The sequence below is a fragment of the Mustela erminea genome, chromosome 6, assembly GCF_009829155.1.
Source record: "Mustela erminea isolate mMusErm1 chromosome 6, mMusErm1.Pri, whole genome shotgun sequence".
In the NCBI taxonomy this organism is placed as follows: domain Eukaryota; kingdom Metazoa; phylum Chordata; class Mammalia; order Carnivora; family Mustelidae; genus Mustela; species Mustela erminea.
The window spans coordinates 65,047,984-65,068,473 of record NC_045619.1 but is presented as its reverse complement, the minus strand read 5'-3'; the positions used below and the strand labels follow the sequence as shown (position 1 = coordinate 65,068,473).

The window sequence follows — 20,490 nt, the reverse complement described above, 5'->3', positions numbered from 1 at the left end:
ATCTGTGATTCCTTTGATTTGAAGCAGAGAGAAAAGCCATCCCTCAAAAGGGGAAAAATGACCACGTTAATTCAGAGCACTTTTCTATTTGATATTTATAGTATAGCATTTATGTCCTTTAGCAGATGGTGTGAGTGCCCTTCTGAGAGTCTTCAAGTCTTCCAGGCCACGTCCTGGCTGTGTGCCTGAGGGCACTTCCCCTGTCAGTCCCATCCACAAGGGAGACCAGCAGTGTGGAAAGTGCAGAGGGACCATGAGACCCCTCCCCCAGCAGCCTTGGAACCACAAATTTGGGGGAAGCAGTATGTAAATATCCCAGCTCCCTCACTCCTCAGATGGGACAAATGTGTTGAGTGCATTTTGCATTGAAGGATTAAGCTCAGTCCCTTTACTGTGGTAGCTGACTTTTGTAGAACTTCTCGCATTTCCTGCCTTCCCTTCCCTATACTACCCTCCTGACTTTTCTACCAGCCATGTCTGCACTTCCTAAGCAGACCATCACCCTTGAATCTTTGTCTCAAGGTCAGCTTCTGGGGAATGCAAATTCAAAGGCAGAAAGCAGAGTCTGAATAGTACTTGACAACACAAAAGGGGTTAACTGCCATAAACTGATACTCAGTGTTAAGAGGAGACTTCCCTCTTTGTCTCCTCACATTTTTACATGGAAGGACTTCTTCCTATATTAACACCCAGTTTTCTCCCATTGGTTCTTTTTTCTTGATTAAGGTGAAAAGGATCAAAAAACAGCACAGACTAGAGATTCATCCTTTCTTTCCTCTGTATTCTAGACTGGTATGAAATGATAAACCCAGAGAAGTGTATTGGCCCTGAAGACCCAACGGTTTCTATCAGTAGGCTGCCTCAAATCCAGACTGCTGAAGGAGGGTTACAGAGTATCAGAAATCCTTTTTGGTTGTATCTCTGAGGTCACATTCCTCGCTTGGCTTCGTGGTTATGAAAGCTGGTGTTTTATGATCCATTTGTCCACATTCTGTCTTCCTCTTAGTGGGCCTGAACTTGCCAATAGCACATTTGTTCAACTGACATGTAGATATGACTATTCTACCACTTTTGCCTCTAAATATGTGAAATTAAACTACTATTTTGGGATTTGTTTTCCACTTCATATGACAACCAGTTTTTCAAAGTTTCTCATTTTCTTCATGATCATTTTAATCCATGGTAGAAAATTAAATGGGAACACAAAGGAGATTAATATTGATTTAAAAGCAATTAGGATACACTGACTTAGACTTCTCCTTTGCTTGTTCCTCTTTTCCCAAAGCCTAGCATCTCTCTGAGGCCATACGTGCCCATGGTCTCCTAGTTCCCACCTGCTCTCCTGCCCGTAGGCTGCTCTGGCCTCTCAGCAAGTTCAGAGTGAGGTGCTCACTCTTCCTATTGTGCTACTGGCCTTCCAGGAAGGGCACACTGTCGGGCTGCCAGGTGGACTGTGCCTCTGAGCGTCTCCTCCTGTTCTAAGGAGAATCCCCAGCAGACAAGGACTTTGAATCTTCCTCTGAAAAATCAGTCTTCTCACCTGACCGAAGTCTCTCCCTCCAGAGGCTGCTAAGTCAGCACACGTCATCTTCTCCGTGAGCCCTCCTGGGTGAGAGGCGTGAGCACGTTCCCAGACCTCTCTTTCCAACACAAGCACCTGGATCTGTTGGAAGCTCCTTGCTACGCTGCTGTCTGCTGAAGGCACGGATTCATAGGCAGATTTGTAATGAAGTAAACCCCCAATTCTGTGAACAAACATATTTAAGTTCAGACTGGTCTGCACTACTGTAGTGGCCATCCCTCAGGTTCACCGGAGCTGACAGGGACTACTGAACCAAACGTGTCTCATGCAGGATGTCTGTTTTCAGGTGTGGCATCTTTGCCAAGGAATATATTGTCTGGAGAACTCCACCAGAAACATTTTTTTCCCCACTTACTTTTGATTGAAAGTTTAGTGTTTCACATATTGCCACATAAGAATTCATGAAGGAAAATTCAGCAAGACATGAATTGGTATTGGATAGAATTTATGTGATGATACGTTTTTACACAGTATATTTATACATAAAATATATTATCAGTGTGACAGGTTTATACGATTTCCTAATATAAACCAAAATCATATTCCGTTTTCCTCAACTGTCACTGAGACTAATCTCAACTCCAATTTAAAAGGACTAACGATAAAGGCTGTAAGGCTGACAGTGAACACGAAAACACTCATAACTGACCCTCAGGCAGACCTGTGTTAACATGTATTTATGCACAACTTATTCTATCATTTTGGATTCCTAATTTAAAAAAAATTTAAAAGCTAAGTTTGGTATTAGAAATTACCTTATATTTATATAGTACTTTCACAGGACTCCTGCCCACCAATACAACATTGTGAGGTGGGCTGTTTGCACATGTGATCACACAGAACTCATGGACAAAAAAGCCAGAGTTCTGAAAATTAGATCTCACAGCACTGTAGGACAGAGCTAGCCATTAAGCCAAGGTTGGCCTCTAAAGTTTCTGCTCGTTTAATGTCCCCATCTAATACATAAATACACTTAAGGTATTTAAAACCCCTCTTTTCAGGGACCATCCCCACCACTGTTCTTTACTATATCTGAAAATTGAGAACTCATTTTCTCTCAGATTGGAAGAATGAATTCTTTCACAAGATTCTAACCACCTCTCGGTTGTCTGATGGTCATGGAAGTGGTGAAGGTTGAAGGTATCAGAGAATGGGTACATCTATTCAAGGGCTTAGAAGCCAATCAAAAGATATTTGCTGAGTGTTTACTCTATGCCAGGTAAACCTGTAGCTCTGGGGCACGGTGGTGAATTAGGGAACTGCTGCCACAAGGTTTCGCCCTAATGCATGAGACCCGCCTGGAGAATGATTTTTTTTTTTTTAATTTTAAGGATTTTAAAAATTTATTTATTTCAGAGAGTGTGCAAGCAAGAGCATGTGAGTGGGGGATATGGCAGAGACGGGGAGAGAGAGAGAATCCTTAAGCAGACGCCCCACCGAGCAAGAAGCCCAACATGGGGCTGGATCCCAGGACCCTGAGATCATGATCTGAGCTGAAACCAAGAGCTGGCTGCTTAACCAACTGCGCTATCCAGACGCCCTGGAGAATGATCACACACGCTAATGTCAAGTACATTTCTGGGGAAGGAGATGATAAAACTGGGTCGTGCCGAGAGTGATGGAAGGGCAGTCCTGAAGCAGCAAAGTGACCGGAGGAGGGAGTGCTGTTGGAGCTGTGAGGAGAATGAGGAGGAGGCAGCTGGGAGAAGAGCAAGGGGGTTCCAAGCTTCAGAAAGTAGAACAGGTCTTGTGTTAAAGAGAAAGAAAGAAGACCACAATGCCTAAAGGGGACAAAGGGAGGAAAAGAAGTTGGAGAGGTAAATGGAGGCCAAATCACATAGAGTTTTCCAAGCCAGACTAGCAGTTCAGATTTTATTCTAAATGTTTAAAAAAATTTTTTAAATTATCAACAGAACCAGGCTGATTTTAAATCCTAGCTTTGATATTTATTAGTTATGGGATCTTGGCAAGGTACTTAATTCTCTGAGCCATAACATCCTCCTTTACAACCTGGGGAGGATAAAATCTCCTTATATGGTTGTTGTGCAGATTTTAGGAAAATGCAATTTGGCCGCAGGTAGTACAGAACGCTATGATCGTGTACACTGTGCATGGTCAAAGATGAATTCCCCTCTCCCCAAGCTCACAGATTCCAAATAAAGGATACATAAACAGAAAGAAAACGTAAAATAAAATTATACAGCAAAAAGAGGCAAAATGCAAATGTGAACCCAATAAGATCCGCTCTAAGAACTCTAGCCTCTAGCCCAGGGTTCGGTAAACCACAGCCAGTGGGCCAATTCTGTGCCAGCCTTGGGCTTATATAGCACAATCTGGGAACTAGTTTGGTTTGTACACTATTTTTATTACAAAAAAATTTTTTATTTGACAGACAGAGACCACAAGCAGAAGAACAGAGGAAGAGAGAGAAGCAGACTCCTCACTGAAAAGAGAGCCTGAAGCAGGATTGATCCCAGGACCCTAGGATCATGACCTGAGCCAAAGGCAGACACTTAAGCGACTGAGCCACCCAGGTGCCCCTGGTATGTACACTTTTAAAATGTTTTTTTTTTTTAAATCCAAAAGAACATTTTATGACACATGAACAGTATATGAAATTTAGATTTCACGAACAAACTTCTACTGGAACACAATCCATTCTGTTCCATAAGTATGTCTATGGCTGCTTTGCACTACAATGGCAGAGTTAAAGAGTTGTGACAGAGAACATATGGCTTGCAGAGATGAAAAAATTTGTGATTCGGCCCTTCACAGGTCTAACTTAACTATACTTAGTCACCCTAAAGGAAAAATACAAAATAGCTCATTCTCTGATCACTTAAAACCAAATCGAATATGGGTTCTAGCTTTCAGAAGGAAGAAAGGCTAGAGCAGATATTGCTTTTTATCATCTCCATGCCAAATTTGCAAAATTAACAACTGGCAGTCCTGTGTAGGCAAGAGTAAAACATTTACCTTCACTAAGTCTCCCCCAACCAGTCACAGCACAAGTCTTCGAGGGAAAGAGCGGCTCCATGCTTTGTGGAAGACATACATGCCTCACGATGGAGTTGAACCCCAGAGGACAGCTCAGCTCTATCAGGGCGACGTCAGAGTTATGATTCCGTCTACCAAAGGCTTCTCATACCAGGATGCGTTTTGCCCTTCTCACCTCTATCAGTGGTGAGTAAGCGAATTACAAGTTCAAGTCAATGAGTCCAACTCCTTCCCCGCATAATAGTCCAAAATAAACCTTAAATCTCCACATTTCCATACATCAGCAACGAAGGTGACTCTGTACTGAATTTAAAAGGGCAATCTCTGTTTATAATTTGCAAGAGGCCATGAACCACTCTCTGAGGACTGGCCGTTCTGGAGAAACTAGGCCATGTGCACCTGTGTACACAGACCTCAATTTGCACTTCCTGACCTTCCTCCCTCAATTCTCTGATTAAACTGTGATCTCAGATTGTAGCTTTAAATGTGGGTATAAATGGTAAGTGTAAAGGGGCACTAGAAGATGAATACTTAATGATATATTTTAGCTAAAGGCCTTCCCCGGCATGTGGTAACACTTAGAATACTAACAGAATTGTCCTTAGAAATATTTCTCACCTGCTCAACTGGTTCCTTCAGGGTTCTGTCACGGTGTCCAGTGACAATGGTCCAGAAGAGAGGATTATTTTTCCTGGAGAAAGAACCAGGACAAAGGTCTGACATGAAGAGACATTTTTCACCATTTCGTCTAATCCCATGTGGCTCTACTGACAGGCAATGAGTCTAGTTCAGCCAGATGTCCTACCCACTCTTCTGTTTGGTGCCTTTGTGTGGCCTCCTTGCTGGGAAGGTACACACCTCCTGAGCTACCTAAAGAGTTCTAATTCTGTATCCTGCCCCTTTCTTTTGGCCATAAAATGACTTTGGAGACCCCACCAAATATCACCAAAGGCTAGTTTTAAGTTGAGAAGGAAAAAAGAGAAAGTACAGTTTAATTTAATATCACAGTATAAGAATACATGAAGGGGCACCTGGGTGGCTCAGTGAGTTAAGCCTCTGCCTTCGGCTCGGGTCATGATCCCAGGATCCTGGGATCGAGCCTTGCATCGGACTCTCTGCTCCACGGGCAGCCTGCTTCCCCCTCTCTCTCTGCCTGCTCTTTGCCTACTTGTGATCTCTCTCTGTGTCAAATAAATAAATAAAATCTTTAAAAAAAAAAAAAGAATACATGAAAAAAAAGGGAGGGGCACGTGGGTGGCTCAGTCAGTTAAGCATCTGACTTTGGCTCAAGTCATGATCTCAGAGTCCTGGGATCAAGCCCCACATCAGGCTTCCCACTCAGTGGGGAGACTGCTTTTTTTTTTTTTTTTTAAGATTTTATCCTTTTATTTGACAGACAGAGACCAAACGTAGGCAGAGAGGCAGAGAGAGCGAGGAGCAGGCTCCCCGCCAAGCAGAGACCCCCGATGTGGGGCTTGATCCCAGGACCCTGAAACCATGACCTGAGCCAAAGGCAGAGGCTTTAACTCACTGAGCTACCCAGGCGCCCCTGGGGAGATTGCTTCTCCCTCTTCCCACACCCAACTTATGCCCTCGCTCTCTCTTCCCCTACCTTTACCCGCTCCCTCTCCCCTTCTCTCAAATAAATAAAATCTTAAAAAAAAAAAATGAAAAAAACCCTACATTCATAATAAGTTAGCTTCTGGCCTATATTTTACTGTTAAAAGTATCCAAACATTATCTTACAGGAATATATCTCAAATTGTTATCTTTAATCAAACTACCAGAATTAATAGAATGGAGGTTTAAAAAAATATATCAGATCACAAAACAGGTAAAACTCATCCACATTGTTGCTTTGGGGGAGGGGCAGATGTTGCAAGAGGCATAAGAGGGCTGCTGGGTGTTGGAAGTATTTCATTCCATGATGTGGGCACTGGTCCCAGGGGTGCTCCCTGTGTGCAAATTTTTCTAACCACAAACTTGAGATGTGCACTTTCAGTATCCTTCAAATGGATGTTTAAAAAAAAACAAACTGAAATCCACATCCCTTAATCTGCCACATTAAGACTTCCAGGTGAAGAAATAGCTGAGGAAAGAGTCCCTTAGTTGTCACAGATATTCTGTCACATCAGCTTTGAGATTCTTCAACTTTTCCAACTTGTTTCCTTTGGAAAAGTCAAGTTACTGCACTTATTTTTTCAGTGTGCTTTATTCATCGAAGTTTCTTCATACACATAGGCTTCTTCTCTCTAGTCATAACCACGCTCATTTCAATTCCTCGCGTGAGGGGGCTGACTTACTCCTGTGTTTCAGTGTGCATTTATGAAGGGAGTGCCTACTCAAGTGAAGTGCTTGGCAAGTACCCTGCAGATGGTAATGACTCCATAATGGCAGCCATTAGTGCTGTTATTATCCGCCACGCACTCTGACAGAAGGATTAAACTTTATTTTCAAAGTCACCCTCTCAATTATTCCTTGGTAGTAAAGGAACTTATTTCTTAAAGCCACTCTACTATATATAGAGGATAGTGTGCACAATAAAATGAAATAATAAAAATCATGGTATAGTTGATAATGTAGATTATAATTTCTAGTGATGCTATAGGTGCACAGTCATCAAATATCCTTTAATTTGGTGGAGAGCACAACATAAAAAGCATCATGACAGAACAACATACATGTTATGAGGCAACAAAGCCTGAGTTTTTCCACTAGTGGGAGGATAGCTCCAAGTAGCAAGTGATAAGTTTCTCCATCCTTCCTGGCTCCTTGCTCATAACCAAGTTTTATTTCTTATATCCTTAGGGTCTTATCCCCCATCTAACATCGGATGTCCCCTTGGGTCCCATAGGACACTTCTGCTTTGGGAGAAGAAAAGATCACTGCTGAATTACAGGGAAAAAAAAGTAGCTGGAACTGGGGGAAAAAAAAGTTTGAGACAGAAAGATTCCAATGTATAACTACATAGTGAATACAGTCCCCTCAAGTGAGTTAAAAATCCCAAATGAGCACAAAGACTAGTGTGGAACAGCAAAAGAAGAACAACAGTTTTCCTTAAGTTTGGGACATTACCTGGAAATGGATTACAAACACAAATCCTCAGGCCCCACATCAGACTTACAGATTCAGAAACCCTCCCGGTGATTCTGGCGCATGTTACAGTTTGAGAACGAATATTAAGAGCAACCAGTGCCAGGCAAGCCATGGGAGGTGATACGATGTTGCTGCCGGTTATCTTGAATGTCCTTGGGGTGCTACCCAACAAGGTCGGCTGGTCTGGCACCCAGTGACCTTCAGCAAAAATGATGTCTACCTCAGCTCCCAGACTTTACATGTCTCCCCAGCTGGCTTATCCCGCCCGGCAAACTTCCATTATCAATGGATTTGGATACGCAGAAGCCACTTTCAATGGAGGATGGAGCCCTCAGTGTCTACCAGGACGATGAAGAGGCCAGGAGAAACAAAGCCATGAAGGGAAGCAATTCAGAGTTCCCACAAAACCAGGGCACGAGTGGAACACACCGCCTTTGTTACTCTGGCCTATCAAACACTTCTGGTGTTAAGAGCCATACACTGCAAGGAAAAAACATTTCTTTGGTGAAAGTAGTTAGGCAACTATGAAAAGGTAAAAAATGAGTCCCACAGACATTTTTCCATATCACTATCAATAGAAAGCACAATGTCTTGTGCAAAAAGTCATAAAACAATATATGTGGTATGTACAAATACTATAAGCTATATGCCTGTGTGGTTAAATGTTAGTGGAAAATCAGATAATTAAAACATTTTAATATTGATCACCTCTGAAGGGGAGGAATGGATCATGATATGGAGATAGCTTAGATTTTTCTTGATAACTTTAACAGCCTTTCCCCACAAGTATTATTATTATAAAAATCTTTTTTCCCCCCCAAATTTTTATTTATCTATTTATTTGACAGAGAGAGCGAGAGCACAAACAGGGGGAACAGCAGAGGGAGAGGGAGAAGCAGGCTCCCCACTGAGCAGGGAACCCCATGCAGAGCTCAATCCCAGGACCTTGAGATCATAACCTGAGCTGAAGACAGAGGCTTAACTGACTGAGCCACCGAGGTGCCCCATAAAAATCTTTTTTTTTTTTAAAGAAATCACTGATGAAATTACACAAATACTCCTTTTGTGGTAAACTTAAATGGTTCACAAACATTTCCGGCTGATTGTACTTACCAATCTCAACTGACTCACCCAGTTGAATACCTCCCTTATGAAGAATGGTCTTGCTATGATCTGTATCTTGCTACAAAGGGTCTGGTCCATCACACAAATTCAAGAATAGATTATTCTATTTGACAAGGGAAACTGCCAAAACATCTGTGTCTCAAGCTTCTATACTAATATTTGTTTTCTCCAATACATTAATTCTTACTAATTAACCACTTACGATTGAGGCTTCTTTTTCATGATACACAAAAATGAATTCTGATAGAATTATTATAAAATGGGCATCTCCAAGGGAGGGAAGGCTAGAGTGAATGATGTGGTATTAGACAGAGTTGGAAACATCCACATGACCTCATGTTTAGCTTAATGTAGATACAGAAAGAAAGCTAGGTTTATAAAATGGATTCGTGTGCATGGCTCTATTTTCTAGCTCTGTCTGCTGAGAGAACCTAGCACCATAACACCCTAGTAGCAACTAGTACACTGGCCACTGAGATCTTAATTTCTCATACCATTCTCCAATAAAATAAACCAGAGCTCGTTGGAGAAATGACTGATTCCAGGACTGAGCAGGGAACATGTAAGATAAACATGGATCATTCTGTAGTGTCACAAATGGACACACACGAAAGACACTGTAAGAGCTGACACTGGTCAAAGCTGGAACCATCTGAGCAAGAGAATGTTAGTATTTTATATAGTATTATTTTGTATTTTAAACTAAATATCCCCAAGTCCATACTGATAAAAACAAATTATTTGACAAATAAATAGAGAAGAGACATAGCTCCCATATAGGACAATTTCCAACAAATTATATAAATACTCTCCACTCAGGGAGGTGGAGCTTAATACCCAGAGTCTCAGCTGTCATCTATACTAAGTGACTTGCTTCCAAAGAGTAACTGTGGAAAGAAGGAAATTGTAACTTTATGATGGAGATTGGCAAACCCTGCCTTAGCCACAGTCATCATCAGTGACAAGTCATGATGACAACATGTGACCTTCAAATAATATAATAAGAATGGCATATTACTGCTGTGGTTTTCCTCCTCTAAAACCATAATCCCAGTAAAACCATGAGGAAATACCAGACAAACTCCAATGGAGGGACCTTCTACAAAATAACAGAGGAGTACTCCTCAAAACTGGGAAGATCATCCTAAACAAGGCAAGTCTGTGATACTTAGAGCCAAGAGGAGCTTTATGTGACATGCCAACTAAATGTAATATGGTGTCCTGACTGGCAGAGGGAACAGCAACCACAGACACCTGGAGACAGGAGCAAGGGTGGTGTGTTTGAGGAATGGGGCTAGCTACCGTGAGCAAGCACAACAGTGGTTCTTGATCGAGGCCGTATTTTGGAATCAGGGAAGAACCAAGATGCCCTTCAACGGACGAATGGATAAGGAAGATGTGGTCCATATACACTATGGAGTATTATGCCTCCATCAGAAAGAACGAATACCCAACTTTTGTAGCAACATGGACGGGACTGGAAGAGATTGTGCTGAGTGAAATAAGTCAAGCAGAGAGAGTCAATTATCATATGGTTTCACTTATTTATGGAGCATAACAAATAGCATGGAGGACAAGGGGAGATAGAGAGGAGAAGGGAGTTGGGGGAAATTGGAAGGGGAGATGAACCATGAGAGACTATGGACTCTGAAAAACAATCTGAGAGTTTTGAAGGGGCTGGGGGTGGGAGGTCGGGGTACCAGGTGGTGGGTATTATAGCGGGCACGGATTGCATGGAGCACTGGGTGTGGTGCAAAAACAATAAATACTGTTATGCTGAAAATAAATAAAAAATAAAATTTTAAAAATAATAAATAAAATAAAATAAGGGGCACCTGGGTGGCTCAGTGGGTTCAAGCCTCTGCCTTCAGCTCAGGTCATGATCCCAGGATCCTGGGATGGAGTCCTGCATCGGGCTCTCTGCTCAGCAGGAAGCCTGCTTCCACCTCTCTCTCTGCCTGCCTCTGCCTACTTGTGATCTCTCTCTCTCTCTGTTAAATAAATAAATAAATAAATCTTAAAAAATAAAAATAAAAATAAAGTAAAATACCAGCAACCAGAACTCACCAACAGATGACTGACTTAGGTGGCCTGAACTGAAAATGAATTACAGTTACACGGTCACGTGGCTTATCTGTATAACATGAGGATAAGAGCAAGACACAGAAAAAAAATACAAACTGCAGTTCTTTTACATTATGAAAACCAAGAAAAATCGAACAATAGGCTTATTTCAGGGGTTCACAGATGTTAAATTAAAAAATGGAAAGATATCATAAATACAAAACTTGGCATAGTGTCTACCTCTTGGCTGGGGCATTGGAGGGTCTTAAGAAGTGCAAGGATTCTTCCCAAACTGAATGGCAGGGACACATATGAACATTCGCTACTCTTTAGACGACATATCATGGTATAGTTCAAAATTTGAAAACACTGAAGCAGTTAACCAGAATTTTGGTCCACTAGTGGTCCCATGACCATGGCGACAGATTATCCTACTGTGCCCTCCACTGTTGTGAGCCATATTTTAAGAAAGACAACACTAAATCAATCCAGGAGAAGTGGCACCACAACTTAAAAGGGCGATCTGAGAAAGGTCTTCAGGTATAGGGAGCACTGTACGTGAAAGAAGTAGCCCTTGTGTTCTGGAACCCCAGTAAATTTAGAACAACAGATTTCTGTTACAGAGAAGCAGGCTTATGCTCAACAAAAAATCAGAGATTGCTGTCATGGGATGAGCAATTTCAAGGTTTGGTTAACCTTTTCCACACTGACATTGTTTAAATAGAGGCTAGATGGCTATGTAAGAAATCACCAAAAGATTCATGCTTTAAAATTAGTCTGGATGACTTCAGTAGTTAGACAATTATACTTATGTCCAAGCACAGCGTATAAAGACATGTGCTAAATACAGTATTAAAATATCATCAGTTCCACTCACGACTGCACACAGTGGGCTGCGGTCAGAATCCAAGTAGGGTTGAGGATGGGCTCTCCACACTGGTGACTGCCTAGGAACCTCACGCCCACCTGTCATGGCCAGCAGTGGGGACAGGCTTCGTCCCCCTCTACAATTCTTCTCAAAAGCCACTGGAGACTAAATGGAGGGATGCCTCAGATGCCTACAGCAAAGAAGAGGAAACTAACGACCCATCCAACTGAAATAGTGAAGCACACACAACTCTTCCAATGGCTTGCAAAGCCAACAGAAGTAATTCGGAAATATCAGATGAGCTTTATAAAGATACCAACTCCTAAGACCCCATGTCTGAGGAATTGGATTTTAAATGCTTGCCTAGGTGACTCTGCTAAGCAATTGGGTTTTTAGTTATTGGTCCACAGAATAATAGTTATTCATTTAATAAATATTTTAGTACTTGGTACTGCTAGGCACTGTTCTAGATATTGGTGTTCTAGGTATCAGTGATCTATCAGTGAACAGAACAGACAAAAATCTTGGCCCTCGTGGAACTTATATTCTAGTAAGAAATTTTTGTTAGTTAACAGAGCATGCAAGTTCTTCATTATATGTCTTTGTTCCCTCTCTCTCATGGTATGAAACCATTCACCAAATCTTCAAACATGCCAAATAAACTAAGACATCCAAATGCCTTTCTCTTGTCTGTAATATCGCTGGACTTAACTCAAGCACTCTTGTCTCTACAGAGCCTCCTCTGATTTCCCCATAAGACGTTTTCCCCTATTACTGTTGCCTGTACCACTTTCTATTACAACCCACAACTATATACAATACATGTATATAGAACAATTGAAAGATCATAATTTTTGACCAGATACTTCAGATTACAAGTTAAAATTTGCCAGAGTGTGCTAAAATGAAACAAAACAAAAACTTCGGTTTTCTCCCATTGCCCCAAATTACATCATCATATTAAATACGAAGCGTAGGAAAATATTTTAAATAGTAAGTTTGCACAGGTATGGATGAAGACAAAGGACTGTTCTCTGTACCCTTCTTCCGATCAAGAGCCTATTTCTTCTTCCTGCCATTTATGACTCTGTACGCTAACCCAAACAAGATTCTGGAATTTTTATGGATCTAAAATTCATTCTTCTTCACTGGAGTTATATCAATATAAAATGAGGCTTTCTAAAGAAGAAAGAGTAAACAGATAGTAATCACATGACCATCAGCTCACCACACGGAATAGCTTTTGCAGAAGACAGGGGATTGACTCGGGGGCGGGTGGAGGGGTGATGTTGATCCAACGTGGTTTAAAGAGTATAGAGGAAACATTTCTTCAATTGAAAATATTTAAAGTAGTTTTTACCAGTTGACCCTACTTGCTTACCCTGGGGTCAATCATATAACCACTCTAATGTTGATTTCACTAATACTACCTTTCCAATGATAAATGCCAGATCTCATAGATGTGATTTATTGTATATTTCTTAACAATCCTCTTGAATCTGACTCTTAAGCACTTTTTCCTTCCTTGGCTTCATGGAATCACTTTCTTGATCTTCTCAATACATCTATGACCATCTCTTCTCAACTCTAGAATTTTTTTCAAGATCCCATCCTTCAGCGAAAAATATTCCACAAGGTGCTGTTTACAACCCTATTACTATTCATTTGCTTATATATGACTTCCACATTTCCCTCTTCAATCTAAGTCTATTTTTCTGAATTCTAGAGCTAGGACTGCTAGATCTCTGCATCTGGGTCTCCCACAAGATCATAAAAATACACTTGTCTCAAATGGAAACAAGAGATTTCAACAGTGAACATGGTCTCATTATGCTTCTCTGTATCATTTAGTGGCTCTACCATCCATCTTTCCTGTCAAGCTATAGCCCTAAAAATTATGCTGGGGTTTTTCTCCTTTGTATGTTACCTTTGCCACAATATATCTAACCAGGGAACAGATCTCGAATGCATTCTTACAGTGACTTCTTCACTAGTCTCCATGAATATAAATTTATCCCTAATCTCTATCTCTATCTTCCACATTACTGCCAATGTTTGGATTCTGGCTCCACCTCTTGGCAGCTATGCATCTTTGAGAAAAGCTACTCAACCTCTCTGAACCTTTTCTCTGTCATCTGTGAAAAGGACAGTGATATATAAACCTCTTATGCTTGTAAGGAGAAATCAAAGTTATAATGCATGAGAGATGTTTAGTAGAAAGCAAGTAATCGATAAATGTTAGGTAGCTATCCTAGCACTCTAGTACCTAAAAGTGAATGCCCTGAATCCCACACAATCTAACTCTTGCCTTTTCTATCACTCCCTCCAAAGTCTGAGTAGTATCCAATAATTTGCAGCTTTTCGTACAACGTTCTTTTCCACGGCAGGGTCTCTGCAGAGGATGTTCCTTTTGTCTAAGTAAAGGCTGCTTTGTTTTCTAGAATGACTAGAAAAACTACTAGTACTTCAAAACCCTGAAACATCCCAAAAAAGGAGCTGGTCAATGTCATTTCTGAATTGCATTCTCTCATCTAAATTACCCACTTTCCATATAAGGTTCTTAGAGTCTCTTTTGATCATTTAGTGGATGATGTAGTTTCTTGGCTTCACCTGAGGTTCTTGTGAAAGCCCAGGTTCCAGAACCCCATCACAATCTACCGAATCTAAAAAAAAAAAAAAAAAACAACAATCTACCGAATCTAAAACTTCAGGGGTGGGCACAGGAAACTGCATTTTTATTTTGCCACCAAGGTGATTCAAGTACCCTAATTTCAGGTACACATAACTAAATGATCTTCTGTATAACTATTATCACAGGTAAAGAATCACTACTGTGCAAGCGCTTATACTCACCTGAGAGCAAAAAGTTAAATCTAGCCTTGAAGCCCTGGAAGGTATTTTCACCATCACTTTTACAGTGAATCACCAATATGTTATTAGGACTGAATACTGGAGTAAAGTTCAAAATCCCACAAAATTTAGCTGTCAGTTTTAGGGATGTTTGATTTATAATTTTTTTTTTTAATCAGAAAACAGGTAAAACATTATACAATTAATTTTTCCCAGCCATTCTGGTTTTCTTTAATTTTGGTTTGTAGGCACACCTTTCCATTTCATGTGAGAATTGCACATTTATTTCAAGATAATTATGTATTGTAATTTTATCTCACCGAAGAACACTCTACAGATAGGGTAAAGACATCTGATTTTTAGTATGCATAGAAACTCCAACTGATTAATGTACACACTGAGAAGAGGTGAGTAAAAATCCAAAACATGGTATTCCTCTTTCCAAACAGAACATGGCTCCACTTCAGGTGAATAAGCACCACCGGCAATCCGCTTTACCCAGAGCCCACCCTAAAAGCTCCCGTTCTGCTGGATGAGGGGACTCTGTCTCTACGCACCTGGCTTGAAGACGTAAACAAACATTCCCAACCCACCTGCATTCCCGGTCTCCGAACCACACCAACACTTAGCTAAGGGACAGACAAGAGGTATTAAGAAAACGGCTGTCCATCTGGAAGATCATTTTTTAGATTCAGTAAATCTATAGGTCAGAAATGAAAGTGTACTTGCAGTTTTAGGTCCAAAAATGAACTTTAAAGACTGAAGTAGTAATTATAGCTTCGGTTGCTTCTTTTTGTTACTTTTCTTGGATATAAAAATATCACCAATTGAAGAGATTTACACAGAAAGGAGTTAGAAAATTTACCTTCAATAACTGCCAAAAATGTACCCAGTGTCACGGTGGGAAAAGTTCACCTTCTAAATATTCTGAAACATTCCTGGACATAAAAATATCACCAATTGAAGAGATTTACACAGAAAGGAGTTAAAAAATTTACCTTCAATACTGCCAAAAATGTACTCAGTGTCACAGTGGGAAAAGTTCACCTTCCAAATATTCTGAAACATTCTCTGCATTTTGTATGTTCCTATTAAAAATCTCACTGGTGAATCCGTTGTTGGCTCGTGGGTTAAAGCTAAGGTTTTCTGACACATGAGTTTCCAGCATAAGAAATCCTCATTCCCGTTTGACTCTGTGGCACCCAAGGAAGACAGTAAGTGTTGCAAACACTCTCATATTTTTCAGATGGAACATTACCCACATAATTCATGCTCCTCTTCAGGATCACCGTAAGTCACAACCACATCATAAACACAGTTTTGGCTAAATTCAGTGATAAAGTCCTCAAATTCCAATTGTACAAATTGGAAACATAACCAAAGAATTGGTCAAGGAACAGATGCAATAAACTTTAAAAGCTTCCCTCGGCACATGAAAAGATCCTCAGTTACCCCCTCCTATTCCACAGATAGAATAAGTCATTGCAGTCTCTTCGGAAAGCAATTTGGCAAGGACTCTGAGGGTAAAATATACAATCCCTTTGACACAGAAAGTCTACCTCCGGGAATTACATACATCCACATGTGCCCAAAAACAATGACACAGGGACATACTAGCATTGTTGGTATGAACAAAGACTAGAAACCTACCTACCAAGTGATAGTAGGGAAACTGGCTTCAGAAATGATGGAGTATCACACAACAGAACTTTATGAATTTGTTTAGAAGAGCTCTGTGGATTCATCTGGAAAGATCTTTGGGATATTTTTTAAGGAGAAAAAGCACTGTTAAGCAATATAAATACATGCATGTCTGTAAGGGCTCAGCATCTCTCTCTAGGGATACTCGGGATACTTACCAGTGTTTGCCACCAGGAGGCAGGATGGAGTTAGAGGAGAAGGAGGCATACTTCCGTTGGTTGCATTCTCTCTTCAACCGCTGAAACGTTTCAAACAACATATATAGAACCACAGATGTGGCCCATGGAAGTTCCTAGACAGAGTGGCCGTTTGCTAGCCCAGATGAAGCAAGTTCTGCCTAACCAACACAGCTAAGCTCTGGATGAACTATACAGAGCTTCCGTAGTCGCTTACCGTCATCATGTGTTTCTCTGGAGCATGAATGAAGCAATGACACCTTACACATGTGGGATACAAGTCAGGATAATCGACAGAGTGAACTGTCCTTCCTTCCACCAGTGCAGCCACACTCCCCCTGCCTGGGTTTCTCGGAAGGTCTGGGAACTTCAAAGTGAAGGGCCAGAGGCATTCCCTCTTCCTTACCTTCAACTCAAATAAAAACGTCAGGGAATTAGATTTGAGATGCCTGCTCCCAAGTTCTTCTGTATGGCAGTAAAGGTCAGCTCAAACCTGCTACCATTGTTTCCTGTCCTAGAAACAATGTAACTGTGGCCTCATTGGTCTCTGTCAGCAAGGATGGAGGCAACAGACCTCCACAGACCTTACCTTAAAAGGAAAAGGGGTTGAAATAGCATTAAGATGGCAGCAGCTTATATGTGTTTTCCTGATATTATCTTACAGGAATTCTCTGTTCTCAGCACACCAAACTATTTAGTGTTTACTTTAATTTTCCCCACACTCTCTGCATCAATGATTTTATATTCCATTCGCTTTCTCAAACTCAATCTCCCATGTCTAAATTCTACTCATCCTTTAGGGGCCTGACATAAAGTCCAGTTCTCATAAATTTCCCAAACTCCCACTGAGGTAAGAACTACATTTTCTGAATCACCACAGCACATTTCTTGTACTCTGTAATTTCCTACTTTATGGTACACCTTTAGTTAACTCGTCAGACGGCAATTAGAGCAGAGACTGTTTTTATTCTCTATATGTGTAGGGCTTGATATAATATCTGGAACCTAGTTGAGTCTTAACAAATGATTGGTTGAAAGAATGGTTACTAGGTAAATAGCAGGCCTGGAGTGTGAAATCATTTACTCAACCAGTCTTATAATCCTTAGCACAATACCTAATCTATAACACCCTGTCAGTTTGTGAAGAGATATTTGTCCTTACCACTGGCCTTTGCTGGAGATCAAGTTCTATTATTGGCTCTAGAGACTCTGTATCAAGATGCTTAACATATTTCAATTAAAGTTATTAATTATGCTTACAGTTTATAAGATGTATCCCATAAATGACCTGAAATAATCTACTGTCATGAGAGAAAAGAACATTATAAAACAATGTGAAGTTCAGTGTGTTTGTTAATACACATAAATTAATACACACTACCTCAAAATGGTAACAGCACTGATCTGTAGGTGACAGGATTATTAATGGTTTACATTTTCTTCCATTCACTCATCTCTCTACAAAATTTGGCAAACATGCTCCTACTTTTGTGATGAAAAACAAAAAAGTAGATATTGCCTTGAAATGAAGTTTTGGAATGTTTGTGAGATCGATGTTATTGAACTTGAGAAGGGAATAGAGAAAGCTCAGCCAGTATGTGGGTCATCAGTTCCTCTCCTACCACACACACACACACACACACACACACACACCCCTTCCAGAAAGGGACAGTATGGAAGATGTCCTGGGGACAGAAAACTAACTTCAGGTCTCTCTGCCCATCTTTGGTTGCTTAGATACTCTAACATGACAAGTAAAAATAAATGTAACATACGTACTAATAATAAGCACTCCATTGCTCGATTGTAAGGATATATAGTCATGGTCACATCCAATTTTATTTTGTATGTCTAAGCTTGTAAATTTTACCAGGATAATTTTATTTCCTGGTACTGTTATTCTCCACATACATAAGCTAGATAGGGAAGGCAGAGAAAGTGTAATAAACGGCACTGGGGGGTGGGACAACTAAGATCTAGTATTTGGGCTTTAGCTCATAACTCACCAATAACAAAATTTTAAAGGCTATTAGAAGATAAAAGGCAAAGGAAATCCTTATGTGAGAATAATTTGATTATGCTCAAATTGCCGGCATTTATCCAACAAATAGAGGGGTTAATTAGAAATCACCAGAAACCACCCTTTAACTTTCATTCAGTTATAAAATACTAGAATTTTCACCTATATATTGAGGAACCCAAGATTCGTCTCTTTGTTCTAAGTTAGTAGTCTAATTAAAAATTCATAATGTTCCCCCAGAAGTTGAATTATGCATCATGAATTATGGATTGACCAAGCAGTATATGTTAAGTCTAACCAGTCACGTCCTCCAAGGTCAGCCTGGGTCACGGTCTCTGTGGTTGCCATGTCATCTCTCTAATTCCCGGTAAGGTCAGCTGTGACCTTTTACTAACATCTTTAGAAACATGTCTAAACATTCTGAAAGTAGTCTTACATGATTTAACACATAATCCTCTATTGTCCTTCATGAATTCACATTATTAAAGAAAAGAAAGCCCAGCAGACCAAAAATCCTTGGTGTCTTCCATGCCTCACATTCATCTGAGTGCAAAGTAATCATGCCTGGAATCGAACACATCAGAACAAACTTCTAAAACCTGACATTCTTTTTCAACCACTTCAGACCTGTTAACAGTCTCACTGCCCTCTAAGTAATAATGTTCAGGATCTCAGCAGTTATCCAACTTTTTAATGTCTAGTTTCTAAAGATCAAATGCAATAATTCTTACTAAATATCTCCTCCTTAACCAGAAGCTCCCTGCTTTGCTTTTTCTAGTCCATCATTTTGAACATCAATGTAAAAAGAGGCTGCTTAAAATATTATTTTTTTTAATCACTCTTTAGTGCTTCAATTTAGAAAACAATAAGCGGTATAGAATATTATAAAGCTCAAATTTTTTTTTTTTGGTACTTCAATTGAGAAAGCAGTCCATATCTATCATCATTCTTGAGATTCATTATACCCCTGTGAAGTGGGCAGGGAGAAAGTACTCCCCCTCCTCAAAATAAGAAAACTGTCAGGATCTTAAAAGACTCGTCACATATTACATGTAATAGGAAATACAGTTTGGGCTTTATGGCTTCAAAGGCAAGTACTTTCTCCCATTCCAAACCTCTACCTCAAAGATAGAAAACAGATTTCAAATCACCTGACTTATTGTTAGCGACTGCTGTGTTAAAAAGGATTCTGAGATCTAGTCAAGCTAAGTGAGAGAGGGGGACCAACAGTAAGCATTGATTTACCTATTCAAATATTTATTGAGCATTATTGTATACCAGGCACTGTTCTAGGCTCTAAGAAATGCAATGTCTCCCATGGGCCTGGAAGGAGGGAGACCACCTGAGTGTCGTGTATCTGCCATGTCTGAGAATTTAGCTACCACCTAACAGAATAAAGATGGGCTTGGAGAAACTATAACTCCTTGCTCCTTCTTTGCATTATCTGTTTCTAACTTACCATTAATTAACTCTATCTGGAATTAAACCTTCTATCACTCTCCAGGCTGCTTCGCATAATGCAGGAATCACTAAGTATGCAAAATGATTCCCTATCTTATTACATTCTAAAGCACATTCCCCCCCACATTCGAACATTCTAAAATCAGAAGGATCTTACAGTGGAGTCTTACAGTTCTGTTAGTTCTAATGGAAATGGTTCTTCCAGAAAGAAATTATCTTTGATCAGTCACTCTGAAGCACTGTGAACTTCATGCTACTGAATTTTTCTGCTTGAGGTGTTTCAGACTATACTAGTGGTGGACATTATAGGCAACAGACCTGCATAAGTATTAGTTTGTGATTCGAACTCTCAGAGAACATTTTTACTGCTCCCTACATCCAGTGTCAAGGTTTGAGGCATGTAACTTTCCACGTGGGCAGGACTGTGCCTTGTTTAGTCTTACACTGAAGGTATAGTCTTTGGTGTCCTCTCTTTATATGGAAATCTCCTAATCTTGGATATTTTTTATTTCTTTATTGATACATAAAATAGCAATGAATTTTACAACCA

The 20,490-nt window shown here is 40.3% G+C and overlaps 1 protein-coding gene across 1 annotated transcript in view; it reads right to left on the bottom strand.

Annotated features, from left to right (window-relative positions):
• Positions 1-20,490, bottom strand: part of OVCH1 (ovochymase 1) — a 56,002-nt gene that overhangs the window by 21,491 nt on the left and 14,021 nt on the right. Inside the window, 11 exon segments of the mRNA XM_032347812.1 lie at positions 1,541-1,692; positions 4,559-4,754; positions 5,198-5,270; positions 11,742-11,913; positions 12,961-13,037; positions 14,588-14,714; positions 15,845-15,946; positions 16,685-16,801; positions 16,909-16,986; positions 16,989-17,048; positions 18,239-18,375. Coding sequence (XP_032203703.1) covers positions 1,541-1,692; positions 4,559-4,754; positions 5,198-5,270; positions 11,742-11,913; positions 12,961-13,037; positions 14,588-14,714; positions 15,845-15,946; positions 16,685-16,801; positions 16,909-16,986; positions 16,989-17,048; positions 18,239-18,375 — 1,291 coding nt within the window.